The sequence below is a fragment of the Pseudophryne corroboree genome, chromosome 2 (genome assembly GCF_028390025.1).
Source record: "Pseudophryne corroboree isolate aPseCor3 chromosome 2, aPseCor3.hap2, whole genome shotgun sequence".
In the NCBI taxonomy this organism is placed as follows: Eukaryota; Metazoa; Chordata; class Amphibia; order Anura; family Myobatrachidae; genus Pseudophryne; species Pseudophryne corroboree.
In genome coordinates, this window is record NC_086445.1 from 42,894,349 (window position 1) to 42,909,455 (window position 15,107).

Below are 15,107 nucleotides of genomic sequence, written 5' to 3' on the forward strand. Positions count from 1 at the left end.
GCGTTAGCTTCGGCGAGACGTGTTTCAGAATTGGCGGCTTTATCCCATAAAAGCCCATACTTGGTTTTTCACGTGGATAGGGCAGAGTTGAGGACTCGTCCTCACTTTCTGCCATAAGTGGTCTCATCTTTTATGTGAACCAACCTATTGTTGTGCCTGTGGCTATAAGGGACCTGGAGGATTCTGAGTCCCTGGATGTAGTCAGGGCTTTGAAGATTTATGTGACCAGAACGGCTCGGATCAGGAAGACTGAAGCTTTGTTTGTTCTGTATGCGGCCAACAAGGTTGGCGCCCCTGCTTCAAAGCAGACTATTGCTCGCTGGATCTGTAACACGATTCAGCAGGCGCATTCTACGGCAGGATTGCCGTTACTGAAATCGGTTAAGGCCCACTCCACTAGGAAAGTGGGCTCTTCTTGGGCGGCTGCCCGAGGGGTCTCAGCATTACAGTTGTGCCGAGCAGCTACTTGGTCGGGGACAAACACCTTTGCAAAGTTCTATAAGTTTGATACCCTGGCTGAGGAGGACCTCCTGTTTGCTCAATCGGTGCTGCAGAGTCATCCGCACTCTCCTGCCCGTTTGGGAGCTTTGGTATGGGACCCCATGGTCCTTACGGAGTCCCAGCATCCTCAAGGACGTTAGAGAAAATAAGATTTTACTTACCGGTAAATCTATTTCTCGTAGTCCGTAGAGGATGCTGGGCGCCCGTCCCAAGTGCGGACTTCTTCTGCAAGACTTGTATATAGTTATTGCTTACATAAGGGTTATGTTGTAGTTTTCGGTGATACCGTGGCTATGTTGTTGTTCATACTGTTAACTGGGTAAGTTTATCACAAGTTATACGGTGTGATTGGTGTGGCTGGTATCTCGCCCTTAGATTTACAAAAATCCTTCCTCGTACTGTCCATCTCCTCTGGGCATAGTTTCCCTAACTGAGGTCTGGAGGAGGGTCATAGAGGGAGGAGCCAGTGCACACCCAGAATCCAAAGCTTTCTTAAAGTGCCCTATCTCCTGCGGAGCCCGTCTATTCCCCATGGTCCTTACGGAGTCCCAGCATCCTCTACGGACTACGAGAAATAGATTTACTGGTAAGTAAAATCTTATTTTTTCAAACACAGCCTGTAACATGGCAGTTAGGAGCTGATTGGTTATTACTTTATCCATACCTCCCAACATTGGTGGCCAGTTGAGCGGGACCCTGCGTGCCCCAAAGGTGCGCACGTGACAGCAAAGGGTGGAGCTTCACAGATCCACCATTCCCGTCACTGTGGGGGCGTGCCCAGCATTCTCTGAGGCAGCCCTACTGATGAGAGTATCACTATATCCAATCTCACTGGCTTATACTGTGACATGGACTTTCACAGAAATATAGCAGTGTACAACAAACAACTGCGGAAAAAAAGATTCCCTACACCCAAAGGAAATATTATACAGATCCTCTTCTAAAGTATACCCAAAAATGTGGGATATTTAGTTCCAGTTTGATGGTTTTATGTTTCCATTTTACATGTAGTGTGCATATATGTATAATATAGTACATGCTTTGCACACCTTCCGATGAGTTTTCACAGACTTTTCACAGTGCAGGCGATCACTGGAACCCTGGATGCATCTGATCGCAGGGGCCAGCTCACAGTGCCTAGTCACGGTAAGCGTCAGCTTCCGGGTTAAGGGCCAGCAGTTATGATACAGTTACCGCACACTGTAAGATCGCAAAAAGCCCTACTTAACGCTTATTCCTGTCCGCACCTCACGGGCTTGTCGTGGGTTTACTGTGGGAAGTAACTTAGGGTACTATCCCTGCTTGATCACAGATGGTTACATGACAGAGGTACCTGTACTCAAGTATGACCTTTTGTAATGACTACAGCCTGAAATAGGGCAGTTTCTAGACAATTTGGCTCCCAGTGCGAACAGAAAAAAAATGTGCGCCCCCCCCCCCCATAGACATTCAAAATGTGCCCCCCCCCAGACATAAAACAAAAACATTTTGCGCACGCCGAAGGTGTACACAATCCTGGTGAGGGGAGGGTCTCACTAAAATGGGTGTGGTCTCACTAAAAGTTGGTGTGGCCTTGCAGGGAAAGACTACCTTACACCCCAGTTTTTGACCCTGCAAAAACAGACCTCGGCCACCACAGGAAAAAAATTTATATTCCACCATATTAAGTCCCACACAGTAATGCCCCTGCACCATATTATGCCATATACCGCAATGCCCGTGATACATTATACCCTACAGTAAAGCTTCTAATTACTTTTACATTACCTGCTTGTTGCCAGGGTTTCATGCACTGGGTGTCATGCTCGTTGCCAGGGGTTTCATGCGCTGGGTGTCATGCTCATTGCCAGGGGTTTCATGTGCTGTGTGTCATGCTCGTTGCCAGGGGTTTCACAAGCTGGGTGTCACGCTCATTGCCAGGGGTTTCATGCTCTGGGATCCATACTCGTTGCCAAGGGTAATGCTTGTTGCCAAGGGTAATGCTTGTTGCCAAGGGGGTGTATAAAGGATATTCACCCGCCAGCACTGATAACATGCTCCCCCTCCTCCCTAATACTACATTCGGGTGGGCGGAGTTTGGCAGAAGACACGGTTGCATCGTGATGTCACGATACAACCGCGTTATTCCGCGAAACTCCGCCCCTGAGTGGAGTACTAGGAAAGAGGAGGGGGAGTAGAATGGGAGACAAAGTGCCATGACGGGTGCCCCATGCGGTCGTATGGCTTGTCCGCCGCATGAAACGGCACTGCCTGAACTGTAAGATCTCACCGTAGTCAATGTCCCTGTTTCTATGCAGAACTTCCTTGGTCCCAGTATTTTCATTTGGAGAAAATGAGCTCTTCGACCAGGTGGACAACCCCAAGGGATCTTTCCTGAGAACAGTCCAGGAAAAGCTACAGAAGGCCATGGGTGTCGCTCTTCCGCTCTTCCACGCTCGGGGGGTCTTCCAGTACAGCTTTGGCCTGCTCCCATACAGAAGGCCCATTTATACTGTCGGTAAGTTCCCGGTCCAAGTGGTTTGGAGGAAAGACCTATATTATACACTACTTATTTGCTGTACCAGATCCCAAGCTCCTGAAGAATGCTAGTGGATCAGTGGAGAAGTTGCCATGGCAACCAATCAGCTTTGAGGAAGCATTTGCCAAGCACATTCTATAAAATGATAGCCGGTTGGTCGGTTGCTATAGGCAACATCTCCCCTGACCCACTTCTCCAATCATGTCACTGCTTGATACATTAACTCCAATGTTAGGTAAAATGTTATAGGTCTGTTAACCCCTTTGCGGCTGAGTTTATTTTAGAGGAATTTGGGCTGGTCGCAATCCAGCATCAATATTAGTAATGATTTGTGCAGAACCCACACACATCATACGTTTGTTTTATGCAGAAGACTTTGTATTGCCAGTAAATAGCATTAGTGCGCTCATTTCTCCTCACAGAGCGGAGACCATCTACCCAAACTGGCCACAAAGGGCCGTTCTCTATTGGGACTGCAAGAAAATAAAGGAATTGTGTTTATTGTATTTGCTAACCACCGATAAGAAACACTTTGGGGCCTATTGGGATAAATATGCCCCTTTGTGGCTCTTGTTTTGGCTTTAATCCTCCTTTTCAATAAACAGTGGAAAGCTGCATTCACCACATACAGATGAAGCCATCTTTATTTTGGCCTTAATTGAGCCAGGGCTGTCGGACTTAGGGGGTCATTCCGACCTGATCCCACGCTGCCATTTTTCGCAGCGCAGCGATCAGGTAACTACTGCGCATGCATATGCACCGCAATGCGCAGGTGCGACGTACAGGTACAAAGCGGATCATTGCTGGGCGATGGATTTAACGAAGAATCCATTCGCACAGTCGATCCAAGGAGATTGACAGGAAGAGGGCGTTTGTGGGGGGCAACTGACCGTTTTCTGGGTGTGTTTGGAAAAACGCAGGCGTGTCCAAACGTTTGCAGGGCGGGTGTCTGACGTCAATTCCGGGACCAAAAAGACTGAAGTGATCGCAGCGGCTGAGTAAGTCCAGAGCTACTCAGAAACTGCACAAAATGTTTTATGCAGAGCTCGGCTGCACAGGCGTTCGCACACTTGCAAAGCGAGAATACACTCCCCTGTGGGCGGCGACTATACCTTTGCACGGCTGCTAAAAACAGCTAGCGAGTGATCAACTCGGAATGACCCCCTTAATCCCCTGCTGTAATGACTTAATCCCCTGATGTATTGTTCTCTCTGTATTGTATTGGAGCTGAGAACAATAGATGAAAGGCTTATGCTAATAAACTATGGTGTGACTAGGCGCAGCAAACTAGTCAAGATAACCGTGGCTCCATCTGTAGCTTGACAAAAAAAATCTGCACTTTAAAATGATAAAGTATTTTTCTCTTACGTCCTAGAGGATGCTGGGGTCCACATTAGTACCATGGAGTATAGATGGGTCCACTAGGAGCCACTGGCACTTTAAGAGTTTAATAGTGTGGGCTGGCTCCTCCCTCTATGACCCTCCTACCAGACTCAGTTTAGAAAATGTGCCCGGAGGAGCCGGTCACAGCTAGGGGAGCTCCATAGGAGTTTTTTCTAGTTTTCTTATTTTTCTTAGAGTTAGGCACAGGGAGGCTGCTGGCAATAGTCTCCCTGCTTCGTGGGACTTAGGGGGGGAGTAGTGTCCAACCCAGAGAGGTTAATGGCCACTATCTCCACTGACAGGTCATTAAGCTCCTGAGGGTGATGATCGTTAGCCGCCCGAGGCGACCGCTCACTCCCGCAGCATGCCGCCACCCCCTAACAGAGGCAGAAGATTCCGGTGGCGAGTGTGTCACCGGCGACCCGACAAGCGGGGAGCCGGTGTGTATGGCGGCAACAGGGTAGGAGCGCAGTACTAACTGCGCTTCGGAGAGCTCAGCGGTACATAGTGCGGCGCTATGAGGGGCGCCCTGAGCCAGCGCAAATACCCTACACTGGTCACTCAAGGCTATCAGGGACCTCGGTAACGCTGTTAGCAAAATCCTCAGGCCAGTATAAAAATTTTAAAGTGCGGGAAGACGCGCCATGTCCAGGGGGCGGAGCTTCTCCTCAGAGCAGACCCAGCAGCGTTCAGCGCCATTTTCTCACTGCAGATACAGCTACAGAGACGCTGAGAGGGAGTGCTGTCCCTCCACACGACTCCAGTTATCCTGTGCGGTACCAGGGGGTTGTAGAAGAGGGGGGGGGGGGCTGTGTATTACTGTGTAGTCTATTAAGGGTATACAGTCAGCGCCAGGTTGGTTTTACGTACCTAATTGAGCGCTGTGTGTGTGTGTGCTGGCTCCAAGCTCTGTGTTCTCTCTGAGGGTACTTGGGGGGGAAACTGTGTCTAACATTTTCCTGTGTGTGTGTGGATGTATGTTTTCTCACATAGCCATGTCCAGGGACCCTGTGTCTTATGCTGCAGAGGATGTTTCTTCTCCAGAGGAATCCATTCCTTGTACCCAGGAATGTAATGTCTTGTCTCAGATTCCTATTACTGAGCCAGAATGGCTGACTTCTATTAAGGGAATGATCTCTCAGATCTCTACTAGGGTAGCTCATACTGAGACTGAAACTCAGGTTTTAAAGAATTCTATGGCAGTTTGGTCAGGTTCTGTTCCTATTCCTTCTAAATCTCCTAGCATATATCCAAAGAAACACGCACTTGCCCAGATTATGCAAGCCGACACGGATACCAACTCTGACACGGCAGACGATGCTGGGGATGTGCTGAGGGGGGCGGCATCCCTGGCAAAAGGGGTGCAGCTCATGATTGAGGCCATTAGGGATGTGTTACAAATTACTGACACACCACCTGAACAGGTTGAGAAGGCTTGCTTCACAGATAATAAGAAAGCCTCACTAACCTTCCCTGCGTCTAAAGAATTAAACACTATATTTTAAAAATCCTGGGAAAACCCGGAGAAAAAATTCCAGATCCCAAAAAGGGTTCTGGTTGCTTTTCCCTTCCCTGAGGAGGATAGAAAAAGATGGGAAAACCCACCCATAGTTGACGCATCTGTCTCCAGACTGTCAAAAAAGGTGATTTTATCTGTCCCTGGATCTACCGCGTTAAAAGAACCGGCTGATCGTAAAGTTGACACTACGCTCAAATCCATGTACACTGCGTTAGGAGTGGCGCTACGGCCCACTATTGCCTGTGCATGGATTTCTAAAGCCATAGTAAAGTGGTCAGGCACATTACTAGAGGAATTAGATTCTATGGATAGAAGTGACATTGAATTGTTTTTACTTAACATACAGAGGATTCTGCGGGTTTCATGGTGTAGGCCATGAAGGACCTGGGTACTCTGAATGCAAGGATATCTTCCATGGCTGTCTCGGCACGGAGGGGACTCTGGCTACGCCACTGGTCTGCAGACGCGGAATCCAGGAGAAGCGTGGAGAACCTACCCTTCACAGGTCAGGCTCTATTTGGGGAAACGTTGAATGCGTGGATTTCCATGGCAACCGCGGGTAAGTCACCCTTTCTTCCGTCAGCTGCTCCTTCTACGAAGAAACCCTTTTCTTCATCCACGCCGCTAATACAAAAAGTCCAAACCTCCTACCACCTTCTTTAGAGGTGGACGGGCAAAATCCAAGAAACCTGCACCTGCAGGTTCCCAGGACCAGAAGCCTCCTTCTGGTTCCTCAAAATCCTCAGCATGACGGTGGTCCGCACAGCCTGGAAAACGGGCAGGTGGGGGCGAGACTCCGACGTTTCAGCAACGTCTGGGAGTCATCCGGCCAGGATCCCTGGGTACAGGATATTGTGTCCCAGGGGTACAGACTGGAGTTTCAAGAACTACCGCCTCACCGATTCTTCAAATCAGGCTTGCCAGCTTTACTGACAGACAGGGCTATCCTACAGGAAGCCATCCAAAAACTGGAAAAGTCAGAGGTCATTGTCCCAGTTCCACCTCATATGCAAAATAAGGGTTACTATTCAAACCTTTTCATGGTGCCGACACCAGATGGTTCGGTCAGACCGATTTTGAACTTGAAATCGTTAAACCCTTTCCTGAGGGAATTCAAATTCAAAATGGAATCCCTGAGAGCGGTGATCAATGGTCTGGAGGATGGAGAGTTTCTGGTATCCCTAGATATCAAAGATGCGTACCTCCACATTACGATTTGGCCGCCGCATCAGGCCTATCTCAGATTCGCACTGTTAGACACTCAGTCACTATCACTTCCAGGCACTGCCATTCGGTCTCTCCACGGCACCAAGGTGATGGCAGAGATGATGGTTCTCCTCCGCAGGCAGGGAGTGAACATAATTCCATATCTGGACGATCTGCTGATAAAGTAGTCGGGATCTCACCTACACATGCACCAGAGGATACGTCTGTCGCTGAAAGCAAGGATTTCACTCCTTTGGTGGCTGCAAATGCCTCACCTCCTGGAGGGCGCAGGTTCGGGGTTCGGAACTGGATCCTTCTAAACACGGATGCAAGCCTCAGGGGTTGGGTGCAGTCACTCAAGGGGAAACTTTCCAAGGAAGATGGTCAAGTCTGGAGTCCATTCTTCCAATAAACATTCTGGAACTATGAGCCGTTTACAACAGTCTTCTCCAAGCGGCGCATCTTCTACGAAATCAGGCCAGGTGCAGTCAGACAATGTAACGACGGTGGCCTACATAAACCGACAGAGAGGAACAAAGAGCAGAGCTGCTATGTCAGAGGTAACAAGAATTCTTCTCTGGGCGGAAAAGCACGCAGTGGCGTTGTCAGCAATATTCCTTCCAGGAGTGGACAACTGGGAAGCGGACTTTCTCAGCAGGCACAATCTCCATCCAGGAGAATGGAGCCTTTATTCCGGAGGTGTTCACAGACATGACCAGTCGTTGGGGCGTGCCTCAAAAACACAAGATGGCCTCACGTCTCAACAAGAAACTTCGGAGGTACTGTTCCAGGTCGAGAGACCCACAAGCGGTGGCAGTGGATGCCCTGGTAACTCCGTGGGTGTTCAAGTCTGTGTATGTATTCCCTCCACTTCCACTTATTCCAAGAATTCTAAAGCTCATAAAGAGAACAAGGGTTCAGGCAATTCTCATTGCTCCGGACTGGCCAAGGAGAGCTTGGTACGCGGATCTTCTGGACTTACTGCTGGAAGATCTGAGGCCTCTTCCTCTTCGCGAGGATCTTCTGCAACAGGGGCCGTTCGTTTATCAAAACTTACAGCGGCTACGTTTGATGGTATGGAGGTTGAACGCCAGATCTTAGCCTGGAAGGGTATTACGAGCAAGGTTATTCCTACCCTGATACAGGCTAGGAAAGGAGTAACGTCTAAACATTACCATCGCATTTGGAAAAAATATGTGTCTTGGTCTGAATCCAAGAGGTTTTCTACGGTGGAGTTTCAACTTGGATGGTTTCTCCTCTTCCTGCAAGCAGGTGTGGATATGGGCCTGCCTTTGGGATCCATAAAGGTCCAGATTTCGGCTTTATCCATTTTCTTCCAGAAACAATTTGCTGTACTCCCTGAGGTTCAGACTTTCTTGAAAGGGGTTCTGCACATCCAGCCTCCCTTTGTGGCGCCGACGGCACCCTGGGATCTTAACGTGGTGTTGCATTTCCTGCAATCGGATTGGTTTGAGCCTTTACAGGAGGCTGAGGTCAAGTTTCTCACGTGGAAAGCTGTCACATTGTTGGCCTTAGCTTCTGCTAGACGTGTGTCGGAATTGGGGGCTTTTTCCTGTAAAAGCTCCTACTGAATCTTCAATGAAGATAGAGCTGAGCTCAGGACACGTCAGCAGTTCCTTCCAAAGGTTGTGTCGGATTTTCATATCAACCAACCTATTGTGATGCCAGTGGCTACTGACTCCTCAATTACATCAAAGTCCTTGGATGTTGTGAGGGCTTTAAAGATCTATGTGAAGAGGACTGCTCGTCACAGAAAATCGGACTCTCTGTTTGTCCTGTATGATCCCAAGAAACTTGGGTGGCCTGCTTCTAAGCAGTCGATTTCTCGCTGGATCAGGTTCACTATTCAGCACGCATATTCTACGTGCCCAAAATCTGTTAAGGCCCACTCTACTCGTAAGGTGGGTTCTTCCTGGGCGGCTGCCCGGGGTGTCTCGGCTTTACAACTTTGCCGAGCGGCTACTTGGTCTGGTTCTAACACGTTTGCTAAGTTCTACAAGTTCGATACTTTGGCCTCTGAGGACCTGAAGTTTGGTCAATCAGTTCTGCAGGAACCTCCGCACTCTCCCTCCCGTTCTGGGAGCTTTGGTACTTTCCCATGGTACTAATGTGGACCCCAGCATCCTCTAGGATGTAAGAGAAAATAGGATTTTAATTACCTACCGGTAAATCCTTTTCTCGTAGTCCGTAGAGGATACTGGGCGTCCGCCCAGCGCTTCGTGATCTTGCAGTGGTTACTTAGTTCAGTACTGCTTAGTTCTTGGTTAAGTACTGTTTTGTTACTTGGTTAAGTAATATTGTTCAGCCGTTGCTGAGTTTTCAGGCTAGTTAGCTTGTGTGCCTTGTTATGTGTGAGCTGGTGTGAATCTCGCCACTATCTGTGCAAAATCCTTCTCTCGAAGTTGTCCGTCTCCTCTGGCACAGTTTCTAGACTGAGTCTGGTAGGAGGGGCATAGAGGGAGGAGCCAGCCCACACTATTAAACTCTTAAAGTGCCAGTGGCTCCTAGTGGACCCGTCTATACCCCATGGTACTAATGTGGACCCCAGCATCCTCTACGGATTACGAGAAAAGGATTTACCGGTAGGTAATTAAAATCCTATTTTATTATTATTATTACGAGTTTGAGTTATACGTGTGTAGGGATAACATGGTGGCCTAAAACATTCTGAACATGAGATGACCTACTACATCCAGCCTGTGTGTTTATTGATGTCAGTCTGTGGGGGTCTGGGCGCTACAATTCCCAATCTCTGGAGTTCTTAATGCTGTCTGTAGTATGGGGAGTCAATGATCTCCAGAAAATTACTACTAATAGGGGACATTAGGGTGGTAGGCGGTTAGAGTCAGGCTGTGGAAAGGGGGGGTTAGGGAGGTAGAAGAGAAAGGTTAGCATACCTACCTTCCAGGTGTCGGGATCCAGTGCGTCGAGGATCTGCCCGCCAGCATACCAAGCGTCGGATCCCGATACCATCCCTCTGAGTGTCTATATGCTAGGATGGGTAATATCATGCACATTAATTAGACTCACCCATTCGTCAAAGGCACTTACCAGACATAAACCACCAAGGGGCCACATCATTTGGAAGAAGAGACTCCGCTCTTTTCAATGAGGTTACCCCTGTGTTTCTTGAAGTCGCGATGGGTGAGATTTACCCCCATCTATAGACTTCTGCAGTACAGGGAACACTTCTCAGGGGTCCCATAAGTTTAGATAGGGGCTGCCATCTTTCAAAAGAGTATACCCTACAGGGGGAGATTGAGCACTTGTAACCACTTACCTGGTGTGGTTGCATCTCACGTGACCACTCCAGGTTGGGCTTTCCCTGACATTGGGGGTAATTCAGACCTGATCGCTAAGCTGCGTTTTCTCACAGCCTGCGATCAGGTCTAAACTGCGCATGCGTATGCACCGCAATGCGCAGGCGCGTTGCACGGGTACAAAGTGGATCGCCGCTCAGCGATGGGTTTGTGCGAAGAATCCATTCACACGGGTGACTGCAAGGAGATTGACAGGAAGAGGGCGTTTGTGGGTGGCAACTGACCGTTTTCAGGGAGTGGTTGGAAAAACGCAGGCGTGTCCAAGCGTTTGCAGGGCGGATGTCTGACCTCAATTCCGGTCCCGGACAGGCTGATGTGATGGCAGCGACTGAGTAAATCCTGGGCTGCGCAGAGACTGCACAAAATCAGTTTGTACAGTTCTGGTACACAGGCGATCGCATACTTGCACAGCTAGAATACACTCCCCTGTAGGCGGCGACTATTGGATCGCAATGCTGCAAAAATCGCTTGCTAGCGATCAAGTCTGAATTAAGCCCGCTGTCCGATCTGATGCAACCAGTCAGAAACCCCCATAGGGCAGCTTGCGGCCCCTCTGTACCCATGGCTCCTCCAGAAGGAGAGGATGTATCATACACTCATTGCCTGTTGACGCTCTTCCCAGGTGAAAAGTTCATACAAGCAGGGATCTAAGAGCGACGTAACACTGCTGAATAACAAATAATCGGGCTATTAATTACACACCGGAGCCAATTAATCAATGTTCCCGGATAAACAGTTAATATTTCCAACAGTAGATTGGTTGCCTCAGCTTTATAGCTGCAAGACTTTGCTACGCCTGATAAACCTTATCTGAATGATACTTTGCACAAAAAGTAGCGTTATTCAATCTCTACAGGATACACCTGAGCTATTTTGTGCTAAGCTCTTATTCGTAGGTCAGAGACTTTCGGGGGTAATTCAGACTGCATCCCTGCAGCGGCAGCGATCGCAGTCTGAATTACTTTGTAGAGTGCTCACGCGCTGCGGCCGCACTGCAAGTGCGCACCCCAGGGAGCCCAGTGAGATGCTATTAGCATCTCACTGGCTGCGATCGCCTCTGCCTGATTGCCCTGCGACCTCCAGAGGCAGTCGCCTCTGCCCCGCAACTGCCAGGGGCGGTCGTGGGGCAGGAGGGGGCGTGCCAACGGCATTAGAATGCCATTGGCAGGGCGCGGTCCGGACAACGGAAGAGTGTCCGGGCTGTCGGGGGGGACGGCTGCAGCAGCTGCGTGACGTCACACGCAGCCGCTGCATCCCGGAACACGGCTCCCTGGCAGTGCGCAGGAGCTGCGCAGGTTGGGAGCTACTCACCAGGTTCACACCAGTGAATTCCCTGCACCTACGAACAGCCCAGTTAATTAACCAGTGGAGTGGTTTTATTGAAGTTAAAGTAGGTACATTTGTACTCACTGTTATACTCACTGGTAGATGGGGCGGGGCTTCAGTAGAGCGTGGTGTCACACAGCTCCCCAGCCACTGAGTGTATGTAGGTACCGGATAGTGGTGCAGGATGCTGGAACAGTGGTAACGCCAGCAGGTAATCGCAGGTCTCACTTAAGCTAAGTGTAATACCACTGTCTCCCACTGTGGCACTCACACACATCTTAAGATGGCTCCGCACTGGCTCAGTAGTAGCCTCAGCGGCCATCTTGGTACAGAGAATGAAGCTTCCCTGACGCAGTAGCAACTTGAAGTCTGCACAGTAGCGCACTTCCCCGTCAACAAAGCCAGCTATGGCGGCGACATTGTTTACAGAAGTCGAAGGCGCTGCTGGAGAAGTCTCTGATTTGTCAGCCTAACAACACATTTTGGCAAAAGTGCAAGAAAAAGGGGTCATCACCGCTTCTTACAAGAAGAATATAATAGTTTCTTTTGAATTTCAATTGACAATATTTTTACAAGCAGTTTAAAGAACCTTAATAAAAATAGAAGGGCAAGTGCAAAGGAAGTAACGGACGTGGGGTCTACTCATGAAGTAGTGAAAGGAGTGGAGAAGTGAGCTGCTACGTATCATTTTATAGAATGCACCTGATAAAGGTTACTTGAAAGCTGATTGGTTGCATCATGGGTAAGGTAATGGTCCTGAATTCTAGGAAAGTAATTCACTGATTGAATGAGTCTGAGAAGCACAATCAGGGAGCGGAAAGACTGGAGGCGGAAAGATGTTTGAATACTCTGGTGCTGTTTGCAGGGCTAATGGGATCAGCATTGGGGTAATGAGCGCAGAAGGATTGTTATTAGACACACTCTTATAGAGGGACACACTGACTCTCCATATAGCAGCTGACAATCCGCAGGCTCTCCGATGACAGTGTGTCTTATTAATGAATTAATAATTCCTCCTGTGAGCTGCACTAATGTGACAGGCAAACAGCGCACCGTACACAATGTACTGGCAGATACTATTACACAGGGTGACTGCTCATAGAGGCTTTATTAATAGCATCAGATATGTGCACTAATGTCCACTTACAGCCAGCGCTTTCTGGAGGGAGGTAAACAGTGGCCACTTGGGACTATGCTCAGATCCGCAATTTAAGATAAGCAATTCCATTTACTTGGAGAGATTCTGCCGTATAAAAGCGGAGGCTGCTGTTCTGTCAGCTGCACCAATATTCCTAAACGCCAGTCCTCAGGTGCTCCCCCAACAGTCCATGTTTTGTGGATTACTTTAATCAAGCACAGGTGAGTTCATCTAGTTTGCTAATTATCCCACCTGCTTCAACAGGCAGAAATCCTGAAAACATGACCTGCTGGGAGTACTTAAGGGTTGGCGTTGAGAATTAGTGTTCTTGAGAATTCAACATATGAATGCAGCCACTGACATAATGTATGGGTCGGGACCTGTATGTATTTAATGTAGATATCTTGTCGGCTGTTGAAATATTTGGAAGAATACAATTCATGATTAACTTTTGTTCTAACGAACATTGGGGGTCATTCCGAGTTGATCGCTTGCTAGCAGTTTTTAGCAGCCGAGCAAACACTATGCCGCCGCCCACTGGGAGTGTATTTTAGCTTAGCAGAAGTGCGAACGGTTGTATCGCAGAGCGCCTGCAAAAAAAATGTTGTGTAGTTTCAGAGTAGCTCAAAATCTACTCAGCGCTTGCGATCACTTCAGACTGTTCAGTTCCTGTTTTGACGTCACACACCCGCCCAGCGTTCACCCAGCCACGCCTGCGTTTTTCCTTTCACGCCTGCGTTTTTCCGTACACTCCCTGAAAACGGTCAGTTGCCACCCAGAAACGCCCACTTCATGTCAATCACTCTGCGGCAAGCAGTGCGACTGAAATGCATCGCTAGATCATATGCAAAACGACATCATTCGTTGTGCCCATACGTCGCGCATGCGCATTGCACCGCATACTCATGCGCAGAACTGCCGATTTTTAGCCTGATCGCTGCGCTGCGAACAAATTCAGCTAGCGATCAACTCGGAATGACCCCCACTATGCTACCGTTTCAACACAAAATTATTATTCCACAGAACCAATTAATTAGTACTGTGCTGCGCTGCTCCTGACCTCAGGAATTCCCTCCCTTGTTAAATTAGACTTGCATCCAGCATTCCAGCCTTCATGTGTGAGATGCCTGTAAAGAACAATATACCTGTAAATAACAATATTTATATTACTAATAATACTCTACCACCCAAAGCCCCGTGGGTGCGGAGAAGAACCCAGGCCTGGTTGTCCTTAGGGTTAGAGGACCCCATTTTTGGGAGTCCCCACTGCCTTAGGAATCCCTGCCGTGGTAGGGAATAGTGTTGCTTGGAGACCAGTTATTCAGTAAGTTCCGAAAACCATAAAAAAATAAAATGGAATTACTGCTACTTTTTGGTGATTGTTGTATGAGCAGTAGCCAGCACTGGCTGGGGAACGCTCTTTGCCCTGTCAGGCTGTATAGTTACACATGTCATAACTCCTGTGTCAGAATGTTTTTGTGTGTAAATAAATATTTCGTTTCCTGCAGTCGGGAAGCCCATCAAAGTGGCCGAGAATCCCAACCCATCCAGCGAGGAGATAGACAGGGTGCACCAGATCTACACTGAGAAGCTCTGCGAATTATTCGAGGCGCACAAGAGCCAGTATAACGTCCCCGCGGATCAACATCTGACATTTATATAACTTCTTCCACAGGAAAATGACTCTCGTTTACACGGTCGGATATCTGACGGCGCAGTAATAAAGCAGTTCTATGTATTCAGTACATCTGTTGTCTTGTGTCATCATTAATGATAATATAGTTATAGTGTGTAAATAACACTGAAATATGTAGCTGTGGGAAAAAATATTTTCACACACATATATATATATATATATATATATATATATTCTGCTGCCTGCTGCCCACAGCTCCTGCATCTGGCTAGAAGGGTGCTTGGTAATGAGAGTTACTGTAGAGGGAGGTGTGCATGCCCACTGGTGCCAAGAGAGAGGGGCGGGGGGGGCAGGTACTAATTACCCAGCCCGGGCTTGCTGGATGGGCCTGGCAGTGGCCCAGATCCACCACCCCCTTCCCCCTGAGTATACGTAGCTTGATCTGGGAAGCAGGTCCCTCCTCCTCATCAGTGGCATCTCCCAAAAAAGGAAGCCTACCCCTCCCCCCCCCCCCCCCCAACACACACACAATTTTAACG

The 15,107-nt window shown here is 48.6% G+C and overlaps 1 protein-coding gene across 2 annotated transcripts in view; it reads left to right on the top strand.

Moving 5' to 3' along the window:
* MOGAT2 (monoacylglycerol O-acyltransferase 2) overlaps positions 1-14,677 on the top strand; it is a 234,518-nt gene extending 219,841 nt beyond the window's left edge. For both annotated transcript variants that reach the window (XM_063951239.1, XM_063951240.1), the window contains exons 5-6: positions 2,799-2,998; positions 14,441-14,677. In XM_063951239.1, coding sequence (XP_063807309.1) covers positions 2,799-2,998; positions 14,441-14,595 — 355 coding nt within the window. In that variant the 3' untranslated portion in view covers positions 14,596-14,677. The remainder of the gene's footprint in view (positions 1-2,798; positions 2,999-14,440) is intronic.
* The last annotated feature ends 430 nt before the right edge of the window (positions 14,678-15,107 follow it).